The following is a 24,556-nucleotide window of genomic DNA, read 5'->3' as shown; positions in this document are numbered from 1 at the left end:
AAGCAGTTTGAGTTTGCCAGAGGGAAGTAACCTTGAATATGTGATTACAGATACAATGTTAATCAAAAGATTTATAACAAATATGTATATTAAACTGCAAGAAAAGGAAAATGAGGAAACAAATGGTAAAACTAAACAAAAATGGGAACAAGATTTAAATATAAAGATAAAAAAGGAAACATGGGAGAAATTATGTTCTGGAACGATGAGAAATACAATAAATACGAGGCTACGTATGATACAATATAACTGGTTACACAGACTATACATTACACCTCAAAAGTTAAATAAATGGGACCCAACAGTATCTGATAGATGTTTTCGATGTAAAAAAAGAAATGGGAACAACAATTCATGCAATCTGGACATGTGAGAGAGTAGAAAAATTTTGGGAAGATCTCAATCAGATATTAAATAAAATAACAGAAAACAATATACCAAAGAATCCAGAGATCTTTCTCCTAAGTAACATAAAAAACAAAGAATTTGGAATTGATTTGGAGGATGCACAAAAAAGATTTGTTAAGATAGCTCTAGCCATAGCAAAAAAATGTATTATGTCAACCTGGAAATTGGAAGATAATCTGAAAATACAACAATGGTATATAGAAATGAATAAATGTATTCCATTGGAAAAAATTACATATAGTTTAAGAAATAATATCGAAATATTTGAACAAATAAGGGAGCCTTACATTAAATACAATAGCGAAAACCTACCGGGGACAATCATTACCTAAGTTGATGGAAGGAGAAGGAAAGAAAAGAATGGACTCAGTAGAATTTCTGGTGTATTTTTGTTGAATGACAACATTGTCTGACTGGTTTAATATAACCTAGATTGTATACCTTAAATGGATGGGAGGGGGGGGGGGTGGGTTGGGAGGAGGGAGGGAGGGGGGGGGGAGAAAATGTCACTGTATATGTGTGAAAAGGAAAAAGTGTGTATCATGGCTAATGTGATTTATGGTGTGAAAAATAAAAAATTTAAAAAAAAACAAAAAAACCAAGGATGGGAATAAATGCAGCCTTATAAACAGTTATTAGGTTATTATTTGAAAACAAAGAGCTAGACATGTAATCTTGGTCAAATAATTTTAAAGCATGTTTAGATATAATCCTATCTCGTGGTGTATTTAAACTACCTAATAAAGTACATGCTAAATTGCTATTGATGACTAGACAACAGACTTCAATTTTTTGAGTTTGTATTGGATGTGTGTGAGTGAGAAACCATAAGAGATGGGAGCAGAATTTGGCTATTCAGCCCATCACGTCTGCTCCTTCATTTGAAACATGCCTTTCAACCCCATTTTCCTGCCTTCCTAATCAAGAACCCATAAACCTTTGCTTTAAATCGACCCAATGATGGTCTCCACAGTTGTCTATGGCAATGTATCCCAGAGTTCACTACCCTCTGGTTGAAGAAATCTCTTTTCTAGAGGCATCCATTTATTCTGAAGCTGTGCCCTTTGATATTGGACTCTGCCACTACGGAAACATCTTTTCCTCATATACACTATCTGGCCCTTTCAATATTCAAACGTTTCAATAGATCTGCTCCTCCCCCCCCCCCCCCCCCCCCCATTCTAAACTCTTTAACAAATACAGGCCCATTGCCATCAAATGCCCCTCGTACATTAACCCTTCCATTCCCAGGATCATTCTTGTAAACTTCCTCTGGTGGACCCTTTCTAGATCCACCACATCCTTCCTTAGATATGGGGCTCAAGATTGCTCACAATTCTGGTCTAACCAATTCCTTATCAAACCTCCACATTACATCTTTGCTTTTAAAATTGAATGCTAATATTGCATTTGCCTTTCTTATTATTAACAAAGTAATCCTTAAGGAATCCTTCACTGGAACTTAAGGAATTCCCAACTTCCTTTGGTCCTCTGCTTTCTGAATTTTCATTCAGAAAATGGTCTACACCTTTATTCCTTCTACCAAAATGTATGACTATACACTTCCTAACATTATATTCCATCTACCACGTCTTTACCCATTTTCCCAACTTGTCCAAGTCCCTCTAAAAACTACTTGGTTCCTGAACACTATCCCCTGCCTCCACCTGTCTTTATATCATCCATAAAAATAGCCACAAAGCTATCATTTACATACAACATGGAAAGCAGCAGACTCAACGCTAACTCCAGCAGAAGACCACTAGTCTCTGGCAACCAGCCAGAAAAGGACCCTGTATTCCACTCTTTGCCTTCTGCCAGTCATTCAATCTTCTATGCACACTATTCATACTGCATTTTAGTTCATCTTGTATAGTCCTTTAGATGAGTGCTATATGCTGTTTTACATAATCTTGCAGGTGGTTTGTTCCTGATTTTGTTACCATCTATCCTTGTGAAGTCTTTAGACATGTAATCTCTATAATTTTAGATAGGCTAATCATGCTTGAATCTTGTTATACCATATTTGTCTAATTGCCATGTCTTTGTGGATTTGTTTTCAGACACAATGTTAAACCTTGTGTTCAACCTTGTGTAATCATGGTCCTTTATCTGCAAGAGTAGTAAATCTTTACTAGCCTACATGCTCATTTGACATTCTTATTTGACATTCTTTACACCTTGCTGTTTGAACCCATCCCCTTACCAGTTAATTTAAAGCCACATATACAGCCTTACTAATGTGATTTTCAAGGACACTAATCCTCGGATGCTTCAGGTAGAGCCTACCCCTTCAGAACAGCTCCCTCCTTCCCCGCTGGAGAGAGAAACTTTAGAGGCAATGTTTTTTTGTAACAACTCTTCATTTGATTAAGTTTTGTCAAAATTATGGAACACATTCTTGCTTTCCTCTGTTAGCTGGAGAATGCAGCTTTTCTAGGCTTCACATAAGAGGCACAGAGGCATGTAGTTGAGATGTCTTTTGCGGCTCCAGTAGAATATTTTGTTTTTGCAAAGTGTTTTGGGATTGCCTTTTCTAATCTATTGCACCACATAGCTCAGTTCTTAATGCCCTGGGATAACAAGACCTGTTTAAAGTGGCAGAGATAAATTAGTGAATCCTCGGCATTGCAAAGAGAGGAATACAGTGTTTAAAGAAAATCATAGTGCTGGATTACTCAGCAGTTTGAATAGCTTCTGTGAGGGGAGATATGGTGTTAGCACTTCCAGTTAATGGATCTTCATCAAAGCTTTTGTTAAAGCTTTGCTAAAATACCAATTAGGCCAATTCTGGTCACCAATTTTAGGAATAAATATGTGTCTGAGAGGGGTCCATAATATTTAACTAAACCAGTTCCAGGGAGGACAGTTACAAAGATGGAATGGAGTGGTTGAAGCTATTGGCTTTGAAGCAAAAAGTTGAGAGTGTAGCTGCCACACACGGAGACCTGGATTGGCCCACAAAATGGCCAATGAACATGGCAACCGCGCGGACCTGGGGTGAAACTGGCCGACGTCCCAGGTAACCTCCCGCACACCAGAAAGACGCCGGTCAATCCCAAGCAGGAGCTCCAATGAATCGGGGCCCTGAAGTCAGTGCCTGAGGCTCATATAAACACAACTGCCAGTCTCTACTTCAAGGCTTTGGTGTGCATGTCATTCTTCTCCACGCCTGCCTAGTGCAAATGCTACATTGGTGACCCTGCCGGGTCCAGCCAGCAATTGGACCTGAAGATGACGGACCAGGAGGAGCCAACAACCATCCACGTGGTCTCACTCAATCTCCAAACGTTTTGGATATCGCAGCCACATGTGTGGCTCAGTTCCAGCTTTGACACATTGCTGATGGCACCTCCTACTTCTACATCATGAGCATACTTGATCAAGACAGCAGCAAGGGTCTTAGACTTTCTACGCCAGCCCTGGAGCAAGCCAAATACACAGCCGTCAAAGAGCTGTTAACCCATACTCTCCCGGCACGAGTGCACTGCCCAATTGCTACATATGGATGGATTGGAGGATAGGGCCCTGTCCACCCTGATGAGCGAGATGCTCGATTTGACGGAGGGCCACAAGCCTTGACTGCTCTTCAAGCAGATCTTTCTGGAGTAGTTCCCCAAGGATATCCAACTCTTGCTCACAAACAAGGACTTCAGCGACCCCAGGAGGGTGGCGGCCCAGACAGACATGCTCTGGAGAGTGAAGAAGGATACCAGTTCCATCAAAGACCACATCAGCAAGCCCCACAAACAGCTGACTGTAAGACCAAGACAAGCAGAGAGGCAAATTTATACCCCAGGACAATTCTGAGACCATCATCAGTGATTGGATGCGGAGGCTCATCAATGCCACCCTGGACAATTGTTGATGGCTGCGGCCGTTGGCCCACATGATAGCCTCCTCTATGTTTGGGACTCCTTGTCAGGCATGTGTTTCCTGGTCGACACCGGCACCAAGATAAGTGTTCTCGCCCCTGCCCACCGCAGGCCTCGACATCCTCAACGGCAAATAGGGCCCAGTGCTGAGGGCAGCTAACAGCTCCTCCATCCGGACTTTTGGGACTTAAACCACCCCCTTTTGGTTCAATGTCAGCTGATTTACTTGGACTTTTACCCTCGCGGCAGTGGCGCAGCCATTCCTGGGGGCAACTTCCTTCTTGCTCACTGCCTGCTTGTAAATCTCAAGGGGCAGTGCTTGGTGCACACCAGAACTTTTCAAACTCTACCTCTGAGGAAAGCCAAACTACCCACCCCCCACTATGACTTTATAACACTTTTAGATAACAAATTTGCCCGCATCCTTGCGGAGTTCCCCTCAATAGTGGCACCACAATTCTCTGCAGCTGAGCCGAAGCACAGGGTAAGCCACCACATTCTGACTGAGGGCCCCCCACTCCAAGCCAGGGCATGCTGACTCCCTCCCAAAAAGCTCAGCCTAGGAGAAGTTCAAGAAGATCGAGGACCTAGGGATTGTGTGGCACTCCAACAGTCCATTGGCCTCTTCCCCCCCACAATGTGGAGCGAAAACAGTGGGGGTGGAGGCCATGTGGTGACTACCACCACCTCAATACCCAACAGATATCCCATAACCCACATCCAAGACTTCGCTGCCAACTTGCATGGGGCATGAGTGTTTTCCAATGTGGACTTCATCCTGAGGTACAACCAAATCCCAGATCACCCCAGGACACATCCCCATGACCGCAATTATAACCTCCTTTGGTTTGTTCGAATTCCTCTGCATGCCCTTTGGTCTGAAAAACATGGCACAGACTTTCCAGCAGCTGACGGATGCAGTGGGCCGGAACTTCCTATTTGCATTCATCTATTTGGATGATATCTTCATAACTAGTCGCAGATGCAAAGATCACGCTGCCCACCTGAAACAACTGTGCACCTGGTTAAGTGAGTTCTATTTGACAATTAACCCTGCGAAGTGCTAATTTGGCCTCGACACGATTGATTTCCTGGAGCACAGAATAAACAAACACAGAGGAATACCCCTCCCCGAAAAAGTCAAGTCAGTCTGGCACTTTGCCAAGCCGTGTGCTATGTACAGTAAAAGGGCTACAGGAATTCACTGGTATGATACATTTTTGCCACAGATTCATACTGACAGCAGCACGCATCATGCGCCCCCCTCATCGAGCTGATGGCAGGCAAGTCAAAGGGCATTACCTGGGACGATGAGTTTTCATGGGCGTTCCACCCTCCTAGTGCACCCCAGACCAGAGGCACCTACTGCTCTGATAGTTGACTCTTCCAGCACAGAGGTAGAAGGCGTACTGGACAGCTCATTGAAGGCCAGTGTCAACCCCTGGCCTTTTCCAGCAGGCACCTCCGCACCACCCCCCCCCACCCCTAAAAAAGAGCTCAAATACACCACTTTCAATCGAGAGCTATTGGCACATAAGACATTTACTTTTTGGAAGGTTGGCAATTCAAGGTCTTCACTGATCAGAAGGCGTTCCATAAGATATCAGACCCATTGAAGGACTCTTACTTTGCATGTTATTTATTATTAAATATTTAATTTGTGCATTACACAGTTAGTTTGTTTGGACTTCATTCTTTGTTTACATTTATCTCTCTTGTCCACATTTCTTGAACTCAGTTTTTTTGCACAACCGATAAGTAGAAATTTTGTCTGGTTCGCAGGAAAAAGAATCCACAGTTATAGTGATTTCATGTATGCACTCCGACAATAACTTTGAACTAGCAGACAGATCCATTATTCTTGGTTCCTCCTCCACTTCACTTAGGCATATTGTGAAGAGTTGCAGGCCCAGCACCAATCCCTATAGCACCCTGCTCACTATTGATTGCTAACCAGAGAAATGTCCCTTTATTCCAACTCTCTGCCTTCCTTTGGTTAACTAATGCTCTGTTGATGCAATCATATAACCCCCAACTCCATGCACCTTATTGAACAACTGCGGGAAATCCAAATATTCAACATCCACCTTTCCCCTCTCTTCACTGTGCTCATTGTATCCTCAAAAGAAATTCCAGTTAAATTTGTCAAACATGACCTGCCCCTCCTGAATCAATGTTGTTTCTGCCTGATGGAACAATTTCTATTCAGATATATCTTGAATAATTTCTCAGAAGGCATTAAATATTCACTTTGTAAACAGATGAAATATAGCAACCGTTTGAAAAGTGCTACCAATCATTTGGAACAACATTCAAATCTGGAATTTAGGCTTTTCTCATCGTCATAGAAAGAGACATGGAAAGAGCATGGAAATGGCCCTTTTGACCCAGCTTGTTCATACTGACCCATCGGCCATTTAGACTAATTCTATTTTTTTTCCATCAACTTCACTCAGATTCTATCACAGTTACTCTGGGAATAATTGTCAGTGACCAATTAATACACCAATCTGCACATCTTTAAGATGTGGGAGGAAATGTGAGCACCTGGAGAAAACCAGGTGCATGCGTGCATGCACTGCACAAACATACAGGCTTCACACAAATACCTGACGACAAGATTGAACCTGTGAGACAACAGCACTGAGGTTTCCTGTTGTATTAAAGGAAGTCTCCTTTGAAATGCTCTGAATCTGTGTAATCTGTGGTAGGGCTAAAGACAAACAAAATAATTTATTATCAAAGTTCTTCAGCTTGCCTTGTAACTTTCATTCATTAGATTGATTGTTAGGCCTTAAAGCAGTTTGCTTATTTAACATAAGCTAATCAAAAGTCATTTACAAATTTTACTAGCTGATGCATTAAAATCAAGTCAAAAATTCTGTTGATTAAATTCAATTTATGACTAGGCAATTCAGATGCCAGAAGGAAAAAGTAGAATCCAACTGATCAAAATAACAATTTAAGATTCATGGAGGGTACTAATTGATCCTTGAACTTCCAGATAAGAGGTCTTAAGTTTGTTTTTCCATTATTTCCAGTTTTGAAATTTGGAAGATTCCTTTCCATGCTGTGCATGGATACTGAATTGATGGGGTTTTTTTTGTAGTATACAGTAAAATCATGACAGAATAGGCCAAAGCCCGCATTGTTTCCTGAAGGGAAAATCTTGCCTGAAAAACCTATTGGAATTTTTTGAGGAAGTGACAAGAAGGCTGGATAAAGGAGATGCAATGAATGTTGTGGATTGGAGTTTTCAGAAGGCATTTGAGGTGCATGAGGTTACTTAAGATAAGAGCCCATGCCATAACAGGAAACATACTAGTGTGGGTGGGCCATTGACTGATTGGCAGGAAGCAGAGTGTTGGAATACAAACATCATATTTTAATTGTCTGGCAGTTGTTAGTGGTGTTCCACAGGGATCAGTGTTATATATTAATGATTTGGATAATGGAATGAATGGCTTTGTGGCCAAGTTTTCAGGCACAATGAAGGTAGGTGGAGGAGCATATAGTAGGAGGAAACACAGAGGCTGCAGAAGGACTTTGACAGATGAGGAGAATGGTCATAAAAGTGGCAATAAAATACAATGTCAGAAAGTACAGACATGCACTTTCGTAGAAAAAAATAAACAAGCAGACTATTTTTAATGAGGAGAAAATTGAAAATACCCTGATGTAAATGTAGGAACCCTTGTGCAGGATAGCCTGATAAACTTGCAGGTTGAGCCAGTAGTGAAAAAGGCAAATGCAATGCTGGGATTCATTTCAAGAGGAATAGAATATAAGAGCAGGGATGTGATATTGCGGCTCTCTAAGGCATTGGTGAGACCTTATTTGGAGTATTTTGAGCAGTTTTGCCTCCTCGTTTTAAAATTTACTGACATTAGAAAGGGTTCAAAGGATCATTCTGGGAATGAACCATATAACATATAACAATTTACAGTACGGAAACAGGCCATATCGGCCCTTCTAGTCCGCACCGATTTACCTGAAACTCCATTAGTTTCACCTACCGACTCCCATGCCCATAACCCTCCGACCCCCTATCATCCATGTACTCATCAGTGGGAGCAAATGGACAGCACTGTCAAGGATGGCCCTCATCAACAATTTGACTGATTACACACACCTGCAGCTATCCACAGGCACAATCAGGCATGAAAGGTGTGGTAGATCAAAAAGGAAGGCCAAAGACCATGGAGCTTTTTTCTTCATAAGATGGGATTATTCTCCTTGGATCTTCGGAGGGCCTTATAAAAGTTTACAAAATCTTGACGAGCATAGATAAAGTAAACAGTCTTTTTTCTGGGGAGAGGAATTAAAGAGCATTGACTTAAGGTGAGACTGGAAGATTTAGAAAGGACCTAAGGAGTATATTTTTCCCCACACACAGATGGTGGTGGGTATATGGTACGAGTTACCAGAGGAATTGGAGGAGGTTAAAATGCAGGTACATGTGGATCAAATGTTTAGAGGGATACATAGGCTAATGGGCCTAAATCAGCATGGCCAAGTTGGGCCTGCCTTAGTGTGATACATCTCTATGACTCAATTTAATAAATCTGGAAGTCAGTATTAGTAAAGATGACCAAACAATTGCCAAACTGTTTAACCCACCAATTGAGTTTAATTAGGGATGAATAAAAAGAAATGTTTCAATGACATGGCCCGTCATTCTCCGAAATTCCAAAGAATATAGGCCAAGAGCTGTCAAACACTTCTCAGATAACCCTTTCATTTTGAATCATCCTTGTGAACCTCCTCTGAACCGTATCCAACATCAGCACATCCTCTCATAAACGGGACCAAAATTGCTCACACTACTCCAAGTGAGATCTCAACAGTGCCGAATAAAGCATCAACAGCACTGCTTTTTTATTATATTCTTCATTAAATGAATGCTGGCATTGTGTTGGCCTTCTTCACCAGAATATTTAGGACATCCTGCACAAGGACACACAGGTCACTTTGCATTTGAAAATTTTCAATTTTCTCCACATCTGCCATTTATTTCCTCAACCAAAGTGCATGGAGGAGTCACGTGATGGAGTAGTGGCAGGTAGGAGAATATCAGCCCTCTCCAGAAAAGAATAAAGTGAAGAAAACACAAAACACAACAAATAAAAGAGAAAGTTGTGGAGAAACTAAAGAAAATGGCACCCAAGAAGGAAAAAGACGCCGGAAGAGAAAGGAGAAGGCCTTACCTGCATGAAGAAACAGGGAACCGTCGTGGAGAAAAGAGTCCGCTCCCCAAGGTTGGTGACGACCCCGCAGAGTCACGACCTCCCGACTGCTGGACTGCAAAAATGGCTCTCTGAGCCAAACAGAAGTGCGCAATGCGCACACTAAGGGAAAAGAAAACAACGACGGGAGGGAGGCCCAGCTGAGGAGTGAACTAACTGCGCGACCAGCTGAGAGATGCCCGACAGCAGGTCTCAGCTGGAAGAAGAGGAAAGCGACAGGAAAGGGAGTGATAGGAAAGAAGAACAGCAACAGGATGCCCAACAGATAGCTAGCCCAGAAGAAGAGGACCAACAGCAAGAAGCCATGCTAAAAAACACCCAGCAAAGTGAGGCAAGCAGCTCAACAAGAAAGTCAGAAGAGACGGGTACAAGGAAGAGAAGTAGAAGACACAAACACAGGTACACTCACAGAAGAAGAGGAAGAAAAAAACCAAGCTCCGCACAGAGGAATAGAAGGTAAAATAGATGGACAGTATATAGATTTTTAAAAATTCAAAAAGAAATGAGAGCATTTGACGAGTGTTTGACAGCTCTTGGCCTGTATTCATTGGAATTTAGGAAAATGATGGAGGGGGCTCCATTTCTTTGAATGTTGAAAGGCATGGACAGAGTAGATGTTGAAAGGTTGTTATCCATGGTGGGAGAGTCTAGGACAAGAGGACATATCTTCAGGATTAAGTGGTGTCCACTTACAACAGAGATATGTAGGAATTTCTTCAGCCTGAGGGTGATTAAATCTGTAATTTGTTGCTGCAGGCGGTTGTGGAGGCCAGGTCATTGGGTGTAATTAAGGCAGAGATTCTTGATTAGCCAGGGCATCAAAGGTTATGGGGAGAATGCTATGCAGTAGGGCTGAGTGGAAAAATGGATCAGCGGTGATTAACTGGCAGGATCACTCATTTCTGCTCCTATATCTTATGGTTTTAAAGGTACTTGACTTCTTTTATGTCAGTTTTCCTTTTTTGTTCAAATGCTCTAAGGATGTGTGTGTGATAGTACAGATTCTATCACCAATGTGTATATGTACAGATGGTCGTGTAGGATGACTGTGATTGGCTGAGAGTGTAGCCACACCTACTGGCAGGTCTTAAAGGGTTGCTCCTAGCCAGACCAGGTCATTCTGGACTGGTCGACCTACTTGTGATATGCTCCAGTCTTTTAGTTAATAAAAGCCTTGGTTTGGATCAACAAGTCTTTGGTTCTTTTGACGCGCACTACAATGTGTTTGTAGTTATAAATGAACTTCACCATATTAAAATGGGAGGTTTTAAACCAACAGTCCTGAAGGTCCATGGAAATGTCATCTCATCACGATTATATCAGCAATTGTTGATCCCGTTGATGCGCTACGTACAAAGAATTAGTTTCTGTTCATCATATTGAGTCAAAAGATTTGGAAAGAGAGGTGGTATGAACTTTTTGTTTAGTTAGTGTAGTCCAGGCAATATCTTGCAGGGAAATATGTTGCTATATTCAGTTTTCCTTTAGAATGTTATGATTATTATTTCTTAGTATTTTCTTGGTCATTTCTTTGTGGTATCTTGTGTAAACTGAAGCTGTCACTAGTTTGTTATTTTGGAGAGGTGGTTGATTGTCCACCTACAAGTTTCCTATTGATTTGGCAGAGATCATACCCCTGATGCAAAGATGCAAATTAGTTATTCAAACATCATAAACTGAGTTATTTTTCTTTTAGGCATGACTGTGAACTTTTTCCTCAGTCTTCACCAAATAGATGAGTTTAATGCCCACTGAAATTCCACCATTAAAAGCCTGACATGATTGGCTTATCCATTAAAAGACACCTGATAACCAAGATATTAAACCTGAATTTCCATTGGTTTAGAATTTTTGAGATCCATTTCTACCAGTGATGTTCAGAGTGAAGTAGTCATTGTCTTTTGCAATCATTTATTTTTGGACAATTATTAATTCAGGCATTAATCATAATGTGTTACCAATCAAAACATGTTATATTTTTCAGAAGAAATAACCTATTAATGATTTAAAGCCAATTTGCTTTACATCAAATAAAACTTTGTTTGGAGTGGAAAATTAGTTGGTTTTGTGAGTTTTGATGCAACTTTAATTTTCATCAAACTTTTGATTAGCTTTCAGTTCCAATGATACACAAAATGTGCTATTTTGGCCAGTTGATTCTGTGATGACTTACTGAATTATTCCATTCCCCTAATTTTACCTGTAACCTATTCACAGAATCTTGCCAATTTTCCCCCCGCCCCAACTTCCAGAAATCCTTCGTAATAGGCCTCTTTTTCCTCATACATTAACAAGGGCTCAGGCCCAAAATGTTGGTTATCCTTGGCTTCCTATACGTGCTGTGTAACCTACCAAGTTTCTCTAGCACTTTTCTGTATTGCAGTAGCCAAATCACTTTTAAACTGATGTGAGCTCAAGGCAAATCCATGTGGTCACAGAGGGGCATGCAAACTCCACACTGAAAACACCCAAGATCAGGAGCTATGAAGCAGGCTCTCCACCAATTTCCTACAAAACTGCAGTTCCAGTGTCATGCCATTCTACTATAACCTTGACTTGTTCTATTAAAACCATTCTACTATAACCTTGACTTGTTCTATTAAAACCATTCTACTATAACCTTGACTTGTTCTATTATAACCATTCTATTATAACCTTGACTTTTAATATTTTAAAATTGCCCACTGTGAAGGAATGAGATACCAGACTTGTGAAAGGAAATTTTCAGTCAGACCGGTGGTCTGGTTGGTTAAGGTGTGCTCACTGATTGTCCACAACTTTGCATCCCTTTTACTCTGTGACATACTTAGCAAAGTCTGTGGAGAAACAAGACAGGATTGACAAACACATTGATTTCTGCATTTAGCTATGTATATGCAAAAGTTCAAAGTAACTACAGGATTTACTTTACAAGTGAGTTTTGAGCCCACTATTATGCCTGCTGGAAGAACCCAGGGCACTGTGTTTTATGTGAAGTCTACCTAAGGTCTTGAGTTTTCCATTTTTGGGATACAACATGTAGTCCTACATTCTTTTGTATGAAATCCCACCATTTTATGCAAAGAGCAGCATGATGTGCAGTGGTCAGTGCAACTCTGTTACAAAGCCAGTGACCCCGATTAGAATCCGGTGCTGTTTTAGCATTGTTCTCTCGGTGTCTGCGTGGGTTTCTTCTGGGTGCTCCAGTTTATTCCCACCTTTCAAAGCGTAAGGGGGTTGTAGGTTGATTGGGGTATTTGGGAAACATGAGCTCTTGGGCCTGAAGGGCCTGTTTACCGTGCTGTACAATTAAATTAGTTTGTTCTTGTGACTTCTGTCCAAGAGTTAATTACTTTAATGTGTTGCGTATCAAAGACGGTCAATTAATTTATGCTATTATACCTATATAGCTGCAGCAAGCAAGAATTTTGAATATGTACTGTGCACCAGTATGAGAATAAACTTTTATTCTATGATGTATGAATTAGTTTAATTATAGAAATTGAAATTGTAGGACTGAGCAGACAGAATAGAGGAATGGGCCTAGCTGGATTATTCTGCAGGCCGTATAGACTGATGGGCACCATTCTGTGTTGTAATAATTCTCTTTGAATATGATGTTATTTTTGTACTCCATTAGTGTACATTATAGCATTAATCTGTTAATTTTATTCTATTTGCTTTTAACTACCCTGAAAAAGTTTGACATTTAGGTTTCTATTCCAAGTTTACTGAGCATGTATAAAGCAAACATCTGATTTGTAGGAAGTCTGAAGGAGTATTTTTAGTTTGTGTTTTAGAGAGGAGGAGTTTTTCCCCTGTAAAGTAGTAAATGTCACGATTCTGAGAGACATGCAAGATGGGTACACGTTTTTGCATGATTAAAAATTCTTCAGCATGCTGGATTCCATGATTAGATTATCTTCAGAATATTTTTTTCTGCATTATTGTACAGTAGTTGAATGAGTTTATCAGGGATATATTTGGGTTTTTTTTTGCCATGGTGGGCTGTGGTTATGACCAAACTCTGACAATGAAGGAGTATTTTTTTGTCTGTTAGAATATATTAGAGGGTTGGAAGTTATAAATTAAGGAAGGCTTTTGCAATTAATCAATATTAGATAATTTGATATGAATCATTGCTCTGGTAAAAATAATTTGTAAAACTCCTCTCATTATCTTTCTTCTGATTACAAATTCTGAAGTTGAATATCATTTCCACTGATATATTGTTGGGCACTGGATATTCAAATGCCAAAACTGTAAAGTCATTGGGTAAGAAATTGGAGGAAGATCAAAGGTGAAGCTAAAAGTCTCCAAAGGTTCTTGAGCCACCACTTCCTGACTTTCTTCCTAAAGTTAAACCAGTCTCTGCACAAATTGCCCTGTTTGATCTTCTGGCCCTCTTTAATCTCCAAGATCAAATTTATTCATCATTTTAATGTTGCACACTTAGACCCATGCTTCACAACCCACTACGCATTTGCTTTCTCCAGACTTGCGCATTTCAGTGTTTGGTTAATCTTTCAGATACTACCTTCCATCGCTTGGAATTATCCAAAGCTATGTTACCTGTAACTTGATCTACATTGTTTAATTTACCTATTGCAAGCTTGATGTGATTTTTATTTATCTTTCAGATCTTAGACCATGTCAGTATGGATTCAGGCCCAGCAGCTTCAGGGCGAAGCTCTGCGGCAGATGCAATCCTTGTATGGGCAGCATTTTCCAATTGAAGTTCGGCATTATTTGTCACAATGGATTGAAAGCCAGGCATGGTATGTACAATTTAGATAAATATAAATAAATACAGCATCTCCCATGTAGTACAGGTGCAGAGTTTCAGAAAGAGATCAGAATGGAAGAAGGGTGACATTGTTTTACTAATGTGAGATTTATTTAGGCATCTGATAGTGGAAAGAATCTGGTGGTTCTGATTTTACATTTTTGATTCTTCTCCCCGACATGAGGAGGGAGTGTCGCCAGCGTGGGATAAGTCCAATTATATGTTGGCTGCTTTTATGAGGTAATGAGAAGTGTAGATGGTCGGTGGAGGGGAGGCAAAACATGGGTATGCACAGAAAATCCATAATCAGCTGTGCAAAACCACCGATATGAGGCTCACGTGGCAAGGGATCAAGACCATACAGAACACAAGACAACCTTGAGTCAAAGACCAGGGCACCTCCTTTCTGGACAGACTTTTACACACAGTTTGACAAGAAGAACAGGCTGACGCACAGCAAGTTCAGTCTCCCTAAGATGAACGGGCCTCTTCATAGCCATCCATGGCTGAGGTGAGGAGGACCTATCCACACAAGCCAATCGGACCAATCAACGTGCCATCCCTGTGGGTTTCAAGGCACCCATCATTATTCTGGTACAAGAGGATGACAGTAATAGGCCTCAATGATTACTCCCCAGTGGCACTGACCTCCACCATTATGAAATGCTTCAAGCATTTGGTGATGAAATGCATCACAATGCACCTCCCAGGGACAATGAACCCATTTCGATTCGCCTACAGATGGAACCGTTCTGATGATGATGCTAAAGTCTTGTCCCTATATTCTGTCCTGCTCCACCTTTGGAACAATGCCTCATATGCCAGGCTGCTGTTCATAGACTTCAGCTAGGCATTTAATACAATCTTATCCCAGAGGCTCATAAAGAAGCTGTCCTCTTTGGGTCTCAAAACCCATTTCTGTAACCAGGGCTGTCACAGAAATGATCAAAACAGCTGTGGGTGAGTGTGCCTCCACCAAATGGTTCAGCGTTTCCCTAACTAGATGACTTGGATGAACAATGAAATCTGGAATCTGCTGAGATCCAGATGACAGGCATTTAAGTTTGGAGATCGATATCACTGAAGAAGCAGCAGTTATGACCTTTGGAGAGCCATTTCCTGGATGAAATGGAGTTTCTGGACGAAAATGGAAACTAAGGAGGATACCTGACAGCTGTAGCAGGGTCTAAGTGATGTAACATGCTGCCAACGCAAATCCAGTGCAGTAGGAGACTGCAAAGCTTCACTACCAGATGAACTCAATGCCTTCTACGCTCGATTCAACCATAAGAATAAAGAAGACCCACTACTGTGCACTCCCATGTGTCCTGATGATTGTCTCCTCTGTATCCAAGGACAGTGAATCCAAGGAAAGCATCCAGTCCAGATGGCTGAGTATTAAACATCTTTGCTGACCTACTTGCCAATGTATTCACGAATATGTTCAACATCTCAATCTGGCAGGGTGTGGTACCAGCCTGTTTTAAATAGGTGTCAATTGTACTGGCAACCAAGAAGAATATGGTAACCTTCCTTCATGTAGTGGCACTACATCAATAGTGAAAGGCTGGTATTGAAGCATATCATCTCCTGTCTGAGTGGCGACGTGAGTCCATTCCAATTCACCTATCTTAGCAGCAGGTCTATGATGGATGCCATCTCACTGGCTCCACATGTTGCCCTGGACCACTTGGACAGGATGCACTTTATCAACTACAGTTCGATAACACCATCATCTCCTCAAAATTGATCAGTAAACTCCAAGACCTGGGGCTCAGCACCCTACTGTGCAATTGATCCTGGTTGTCCTCACCTCCAGACCACAATCATTGAGGATTGGTAAGAACATCTCCACAATCTCCGTCAGCACTGGAGCACCATAGGGCTATGTTCTTAGCCCCTTGCTCTACCTACTATACACCTATGACTGTGTGGCCCAGTACAACACCATTTACAAATTCGCTGATGGTACCACAGTAATGGGTTATATAAAAAGGGATGATGAGTCTGCATACAGGAGGGAGATTGAAAATTTGGCTAATAGTACACCAACAACAACCTCACATTCAATGTTGCCAAAACAAAGGAGCTGTTGGTTGACTTCAGGAGGGGAAAACCAGAGGTGTACGAGCCAGTGACCATTGGGGGAATCAAAGGTGGAGAGCATGAGCAAATGTAAGTTCTTGGGAGTCATTATCTTGGAGGATCTTTCCTGGTCCCAACACAGTAATGGTATCGTGAAGAAAGCATATTAGCACCTCTACTTGTTTGCAGAGGTTTGGTATGACATCAGAAACCCAGGCAAATTTCTACATATATCTGGTGGAAAGTGTGCTGACAGGCTGCATCATGGTCTGGTATGGGGACACCAATACCCCTGCAAAAGGTAGTGGACACAGCCCAGTACATCACAGGTAAAGTTCTCCCCACCATCGAGAACATCTACAGGGAACGCTGTTGTCTGAGAGCAGCTGCATTCATCAAGGATGCACATCACCCAGCACACGCTTTGTTCTCGCTGCTACCATCGGGAGAGGGGTAGAGGTGCCACAACCCTCGCGCCAACAGTTTCAGAAACAGATGCTACTCCTCTACCATCAGGCACTTCAACCACAAACCAATTAGGGACACGTTTAAGGACTCTTGCATTTTATTTGATTTGTTTTCTTTCTCTATTGCACAGTCAGTTTGTTTACATTTCTTTTTTTGTTTACATGCCATCTTCCGTGATAATAAGTGGTAGTTCTGCCTTGCCCGGCAGGGTTGTATGTCATGTCATGTAGGTACTGACAATAAATCTTAAATCTGAATCTGTAACTAGATTCTGGACTTCCTAACAAGAAGACAACAGTCTGCCCATGTTTTTTTAAATTTTTTTTTATTTTTCACACTATGAACCATACTGACCAAAATACACACAAACATTTCCCTCTTGAATATACACCATGTCATTTTCTCCCCTTTGCCCCCCTCCCTTCCCTCTCTCCTTCATCCCTGCCCATGTTGACAGCAGAACATCGAGCACCATCATGCTGAACATTGGCACACCTCAGGGCTGTGTGCTCAGCCCGATCTTGTTCACATTATGACACTACTGACCCATGCCTGCAACACCCAATGCAGTTCCAAAAGAGTCATCAAGTTTGCAGTAGTTAAGCCTTATCAGCAACAACGATGAGTTGGACTACAGCGATGCGATAATAGCAACCTGAGTCTCAACCTGGGCAAGATGGAGATGATTGTGGACTTAAATAAGACCAGGAACAACTACCCTCCACTACACATAAATAGCTCGGTAATGGAGAGAGGAGAGGGCACCAAGTTCCACTGAGTTCATTTAGAAGTGACCTAACTATTCTGGACACAAAGCATCTCACTCGTCGGGAAGGCGCAACAGTGACTGCACTTACTGAGAAGCCCGAGATAGATAGGCAAGGCTACTGGCCACTATCTTGTCAACTTTCCACAGGAGCTCTATCAAGAGTGTCCTGTCCGGCTGCTGTAGAGCATCAGATCAGAGGTTAATCCACAGGACCATAAGAGCAGCAGAGAGGATCACTGGGGTCTCCCATTTCCCCCAACCCATTGATGGGATTTATCAAGATCATTGTCTGAAGAGGGCTCACAAAATCAGTGAGGACCCCTCCCATTGCGAATGCAGCATCCTCCAGTTACTCCCCATCAGGAAAGAAATACAGGGGTATCAAAATCGGAACCACCAGGCTGAGAAACCACTTTTTCCCACTGGCTGAATGACTGATGAACTGCTCATAAAAATACCTCTGTGACTCGATGATTTATTTAACAATAATATTTACTTTTAAAATATTTGTACATGCATTGTTTGTCTATACTGTGTTTGTAGTGTGTTATACGGAGGACCGGAAAACGCTGTTTCATAAATAAACAAATTTGTATGCAATTTGGAAATTAATCTTCTGTCAAGCTGCCAAAGTGCAATTATTGCACTAAAAAGTTGATCAAATGTTCTCCAATTTAAAACTGATTTTCCAGGAGCACTCTCTTATCATCTATTCTTTTCACATCAGTTTGATTGGTTTCTTCAAAATGAAGTGTTTTCCTAAAGAAATTTCAGAATAGCCATGTGACATTCCAAAATGTTAGGCATGTTTGACAAAAATAAAATTCCTTCACCTTTGCTCAATGGATGTATTCTTTGGATGCCACTTTGGTTAATGTTAAGGGACAACGTATTTAAGACCAAGATGGGGTAAATGGAATCTTTTCATCATGGCAGATGGCATAGATTTATGTGAGACCTAGACAGGACACAGAGGGGAGTTACTAGGATGTAGCCTGGATTAAAGCACGAGCTAGAAGGAGAGGTTGGACAAGCTTGGGTTGTCTTCCCTTGAGCATAAGAAGTTGAGGGGATACCCAATCGGTTTTTAAAAAAAAAGTACCATATGCACACAGCAGAGTTTTAGCTTAATTTGGGCACTTATTCACCAAAGACATTGTGCTCCAAAAGTCCTGTACTGTTCTGTTCCACCTTCTTTTAGGGATTCAATAGATCTGGAGAATCCACAAGAAGAATATCGAGCACAGAGGTTGCTTGAGACGTTAATACAGGAGTTACAGAAGAAAGCTGATCATCTAATGGGTGAAGATATTTTTGTACAAAAGTTGAAATTAGGGAATTATGCCACACAATTAAAGGTAAATGTTATTTTTAAATATTATCCAGCTATATAAAGCTTTGTGTTTGAGACTAGATAGTAATGAATTGATTACTATATTTTAAACATAATAAGCCACATAAAGAAGTGTAAATTTTTTATTGAAATTGTCCAATGTTCAACTGACTAATGAAATTTTATTTTTCACTGACCAAGTATATGTAGAAGAAAATAAAATTCATCAACTATTTGAACATCTCTGAGTAAAAATGCATTGCCTAAAATGTAAAAGATTTACTGAAAGAAGAATTACAAGCATGTGCAAACTTGACTCTCTACAATATTTCTCTGCACTTCTGCACCAACAGAATGACCAATCTTTGATTGCTTTCTGCTCTAGCTCTAAGCCTCTTCTTGGATTGACTTGGATTGAATTGAATTGGCTGACCAGGTGGATTGGGTCATGGGTTTGCTGCCTGTTTCGACAAAATTATTGCTAGCACTACCTGTCAAATTTATTAAAATTATTGCCACTGGGTAACTTTTTGTATCTGTGTAACTACAAACTTGTAAATCTTCAACTGATGACTGTTACATACCAGCCAGCAGCAATAGAAATTATTGACTTAATGCTTTATCTAATTTAACTAACCTATCTAAACTTTTCTAACTTAACCCCCAACCATGCACGAATATGTGTGGACTACCCCAAGCCACTACAGCTCAAGGCACAATTCTCAGAAGACAGTTTGAAGTTCAGTTTCAGAAATTTAGTGTTGACGTGTAGGCTTGAAATTGATGCGACACACAAGCGTTAAATGAAATTAGCAGTTCATGAAGTGGGTGAAAGAGACCGGGGGTGGGGGGGGGTGACAGAATATTTATAACTCACAAAATCCTTGTTGAGATGCTTCCAGCAAAGTGTCCTTTTTAGATGAGTGCCAACCAAAACTTCCCTCTTCTTTGGCGTTGAGGACACAAAGCAAGTGATGCTCACAAAGCTTCCAGAACCCTTTCTGTTGGTTAGCCGAACTCGTGACTCTCACTCTGGTCATTATACAAGCGCAATATTTCTTCTGCTTTCAGAACCCTTTCCGTGGGCCAGCCAAACAAAAGTGACCTTCACTGTTTTTGTCACAGAGTGGTATTCTCACTCCTCTATAACAGACAGGAGGAATCAGACAGATTGCCTATATTCCCATTCTGAATCAGGATTTATTGTCATGAACAAGTCATGAATTTCAGTGTTTTGCGGCCGCATCGTAGTGCAAACCTATATATTATAACCGTCTTATGACATTACTATAAAAAATAAAATAATAGCAGTGCAGAAAAAGTAAGGCTGTGCCTTCGGTTCATTGATTATTCAGTTATCTGATGGCAGCAGGGAAGAGTCTGTCCTTGTGCCACTGAGTGCTCGTCTTTAAGCACCTGTACCTTTTTCTGGATGTTAGCAGAGTGAAGAGGGCATGGCCTGGGTGGAAAGGGTTTATTCTTGTCCTGAGAGTTGGCACCTCCATACTAGGCAGTTATACAACCATCCAGAATGCTATGTCTATATAACCATAGAAACTAGAATCTATATAACTGGAAGCACCTCAACAACAGTTTTGTGAGTTATAAATATTGTTGTTTCATTCTCCACACCACCCCTCCCCAACCCAATCTTTTTCACCCACTTCATGAACTGCTAATTTCATCTAAATGCCATATAACAGTCAGGAGGAAATCAGACAGATTGTTTATAACCACACATGAGGCCAATCCAGCACAGTATTTCTTCCAAGAGCAGTTTGCTCCAGTACTGTCTCCTTAAAATGGCCCCTGAGTAAAGCTGTGTACTCAATCTTGAATCTCTAGGTCATCTGGGTTTTTCTCTCTCTGCAAGATGTATCCAATTTAGGAAAGTGCTGTCTTCAATCTATAGTCAGTTTCACAGACACTCTAAATGGACTGGAAAATGGAAGCATGTAATAAGACAAACTTGAACATTTAGAAAAGACTATTTTACTATTAAATACTTTTTTCTCATGTCACAGTTGGATAGATGTGAGATTAGGCTTTGAGCATATCTCAGTTATGGAAAATTTGACTTTTGTTGACTAGTTTGATTTTTTAATTACTCTTTCTAGAATACTTATGACCGTTGTCCACTGGAACTGGTTAGATCAATCAAACACATTTTGTACCATGAGCAAAGACTAATTAGAGAAGCTACAAATGTAAGTATCAAGTTCAAGTTATTTTCATGTACGCCTCGGAGCAGTGAGAAGGTTTGTTTTGAGAACAGTCTAGTTAGTCATTCCATATACAGTGAGTTAAATTTGAAGGAAGAAATATTTTAGGCCTGTTTAATCGGGGGTGTAAAAAGTAGTGGAGAAACTTATTGAATTGAACAATAGGGTGAAGACTTGGCAAGATTCAAAGGAATAAGTCAAATCATTTTTAAAAGTAATGATCACTTGATCTCAGGCTTAAAAGCCCAAAAACTCTTGAAAAAATGGAAGAGGATAGACCATTGGTATCCCTGGAGAGCAAGAAGAGCGTATGAATTATTGTATTTGACTCGTAGAAAGTCATCAAATAAGGACGGACCAGAAATAGAGTTGATAAAGTAGAGAAATGCAAGAGAAGTTACAAACTTGTGTTGAAATCTTGGTCTTAAAAGAAATGTTTTTAAATAAAAATGCAAATGAAATGGTAAATCATCCCCAGAAATGGAACAGTAAAGAAAGCTAATGAAAATATTTTTCAAAAAAACCTCCTTTGAAATTACCAAGATACAAATTCAAGCAAGGACAGCAGAACTAACAAAGTTTAAAAAAAAATGTGACTGAGGACAAGAAGTGTACTGTCAGATAGTTGGTAACTTGACATGCAGGAGATCTGGGAAATTTTTCTTTGAAGAATTAAAATGCTTTTTTTAAAAAATAGTCATGAGGTTGAAAATGAAATTTAAATCCATTTTTATTCATGTAGCATCTAATATATCTTGTTGCTTAGGTTATTGGGGCTAACAATCATGTTGCTTGGAAACAGAATTGGCAAAATTTTGTTTCCATAGAATACTCTCTGAAGCCTTTCTTTGTGGCATTTTAGAGCAATTTTATGATTTTGTGGCTATCGGCCACCGCGAGTGGAAGAAACGCACTGAGTCGAGTAGAGTTTCAAACCAACAAATTTACTGATTCAAACTTGCGTGCTTAAAAAGTCCGTGCTGGTCGGAAATGGTGTCAACTTCCTGTCTGTTGTTTGGCCTGGATTCACACAATTTAAAATATTAAAGCTCTTGCCCTAGAGGCACAATAAAAAACACTCATCTGTTTTTAACGGGAACAATTAAAATTAGGCTCCGTTTGGGCAATAGAGGACTTCCTAAGGGTGTTTTAGAAAAGAGTATATTGCACAGCCGTGCTAAATCTAACCCATATGTAAAATTTCATATTTCTAGATTACTTTAATATTAACTGTGAGATAGGGACACTTTATTTTGTATATAATCTTTAGATGTTCCATGCCTCAATTATTGGTCCACGCTATTCCTTAGATAATAAAAAATCATAAATGCCCTAAATGTGGAATGATTACGCTTGTACCATCGCTAAAATAAACATATTAATTATCAAGGATTATAGAAACTTAACAATATTTGTATTTTATGGAAGTTTGATTACTTACAAGATTTCCTTAAATTAGAAAGAGGCATTAAAATATGAACTGTCACATATCGTGGAATGAATTTATCTTGGTTTATTTGCTTAGACAAAATTACCCAATTAAATTGTTGTACCAAACCATACATGATTCTACCTCCTTGTCTTTGTGCATTATCCTTGAGGTTATTTGTTCAATTATCTTGATGAATAATTGCATTACTTTGAAAAAACTGTTAATACTAAGTAAGTAGCTGCAACAATTTGCGGAATAGTTATTCTAATTTAGAGAAACCAAAATATTTACCATGATTAGGGCACAATTTCTTTAGGCACTGAAATCTAGAAAACCTGAAAGGCAAGAAATATCAAGATTACAACACAGTTTAACTTGTGTGCAGTCTTTATTTTTGGTAATAATTTCCTATTGCTTTAGTAGAATGGACATGTAGACCGGTTGAAGGCTAAGTCATTGAGTGTTAATAGGTACTGTTATAAATGGATGATTCATGTAAACAGGATGAAACCAATTTCTTCCTTTGAATATCACATTCAGTTGACAGAAAAATTACATTTTTACAATGATTTGCCAATATTTAGGATAATTGTATTAACTCAGATTTATTGTTTGGGGAAAAAAAATAAAGGCGATACTTTTATTCTTTATTCATGAGATCTCAATATTTAAGTAAATAGTTTTTTTAATGGAGATGCAGGTAGTCCCCGACTTACAACCTATACGATTTAGCCATCCATACATACGACTGAATTTTTAAAAAAATAAATAAATAATATAAAAGTTATGCTTTTGGGGTGAAAGAAGGGGCCTAACTCGGGAAAATAGCACCGATGGCAGGGGTGGCCAAAATCTCGTGAGATCTGGCCTTGGTGGCCCCCGCCATGTTGTATTTGACGAATGATAAAACGGATGCAGTAAATTTCTGATTCATGTCCACTTCAAGATGCGACCGGTTGGTCAGAACAGAACACGGTTGTAAGCTGAGGACTACCTGATTAGTTTTCTGTAGTAAAACTGCTGTGTAAGATCCATGAACTCAACTAATTCTTTTTAAATGTAGCCAAGTTCACCAGTTGGTTTATTAGATTCCATGTCTCAGAAACACCTTCAAATAAACCAAACATTTGAGGAACTAAGATTAATGACTCAAGATACTGAGAATGAGCTACGAAAGCTTCAACACACTCAAGAATACTTTATCATTCAATATCAAGAAAGTCTGCGGATACAAGGTAACCTGGATTTCTCAACTCAGCAGAGTTTTCAGTGGATTTTAACTGTTCTGGTGAAGTTTCATTATTTTTTTTAAAATCATGCATTTTCAAAAAAAAATCCCAAATTCATAAAGTTTTTATCATTGCGTTTTGCTCCATGTTGTATATTAGGGCAAAAGTGTGCAAATTGCATCTACTAATATGCATGTTGAGTATTTTGTCTTCTCTGAAGGAGCGCTGAGGACAAAAACTGATCCATTTTTATATGTGATAATTCAGTAGAATATCAAAGAGAATGAAAATCTAGTTTATCTCTGCTCAGTTTGTAAGAAGCCGCATAAATGTGATAATTGTATTAAGTTATAAATTCTGGGAGAAACAGGAACATTTTCTTACAACCAAATGGAAAACCTGACTCATAATAGAAAATTTTCAGAGATAAGCATATTATCAGGAGAATGAAAGAGAATGATCAAAAGTCTTGTTTCTTTGAGTGAAAGCTACATGAAATTGCATTTTTTGGCAAATCTACAACCTTTTGCGAATCTTGAAAATTATTTTCCATGCCTTAAAGCTTCAAAAACAACTGGCAGCTTATGTTACTAACTTCACTCTTTTCTCATTCATTCACTTCGATGACTGTCGCTGCTATATCCAACATTAATTGCCATCCAGAACTAACTAGGGTGGCCAGACATCTGATTTTAGGCTGGGCAGCCTGGCTTTTGAGCGCACT

General features: G+C 40.0%; 1 protein-coding gene across 1 annotated transcript in view; it reads left to right on the top strand.

The window, feature by feature from the left end:
- The first annotated feature begins 14,152 nt into the window (after positions 1-14,152).
- LOC138747734 (signal transducer and activator of transcription 5B-like) overlaps positions 14,153-24,556 on the top strand; it is a 46,115-nt gene continuing 35,711 nt past the window's right edge. Inside the window, exons 1-4 of the mRNA XM_069907251.1 lie at positions 14,153-14,286; positions 18,818-18,974; positions 21,067-21,156; positions 23,667-23,838. Coding sequence (XP_069763352.1) covers positions 14,159-14,286; positions 18,818-18,974; positions 21,067-21,156; positions 23,667-23,838 — 547 coding nt within the window. The 5' untranslated portion in view covers positions 14,153-14,158. The remainder of the gene's footprint in view (positions 14,287-18,817; positions 18,975-21,066; positions 21,157-23,666; positions 23,839-24,556) is intronic.

The sequence above is a fragment of the Narcine bancroftii genome, chromosome 12, assembly GCF_036971445.1.
Source record: "Narcine bancroftii isolate sNarBan1 chromosome 12, sNarBan1.hap1, whole genome shotgun sequence".
Classification (NCBI taxonomy): Eukaryota; Metazoa; Chordata; class Chondrichthyes; order Torpediniformes; family Narcinidae; genus Narcine; species Narcine bancroftii.
The sequence above is the reverse complement of the archived record's forward strand: the minus strand, read 5'-3'. Positions and strand labels throughout refer to the sequence as shown.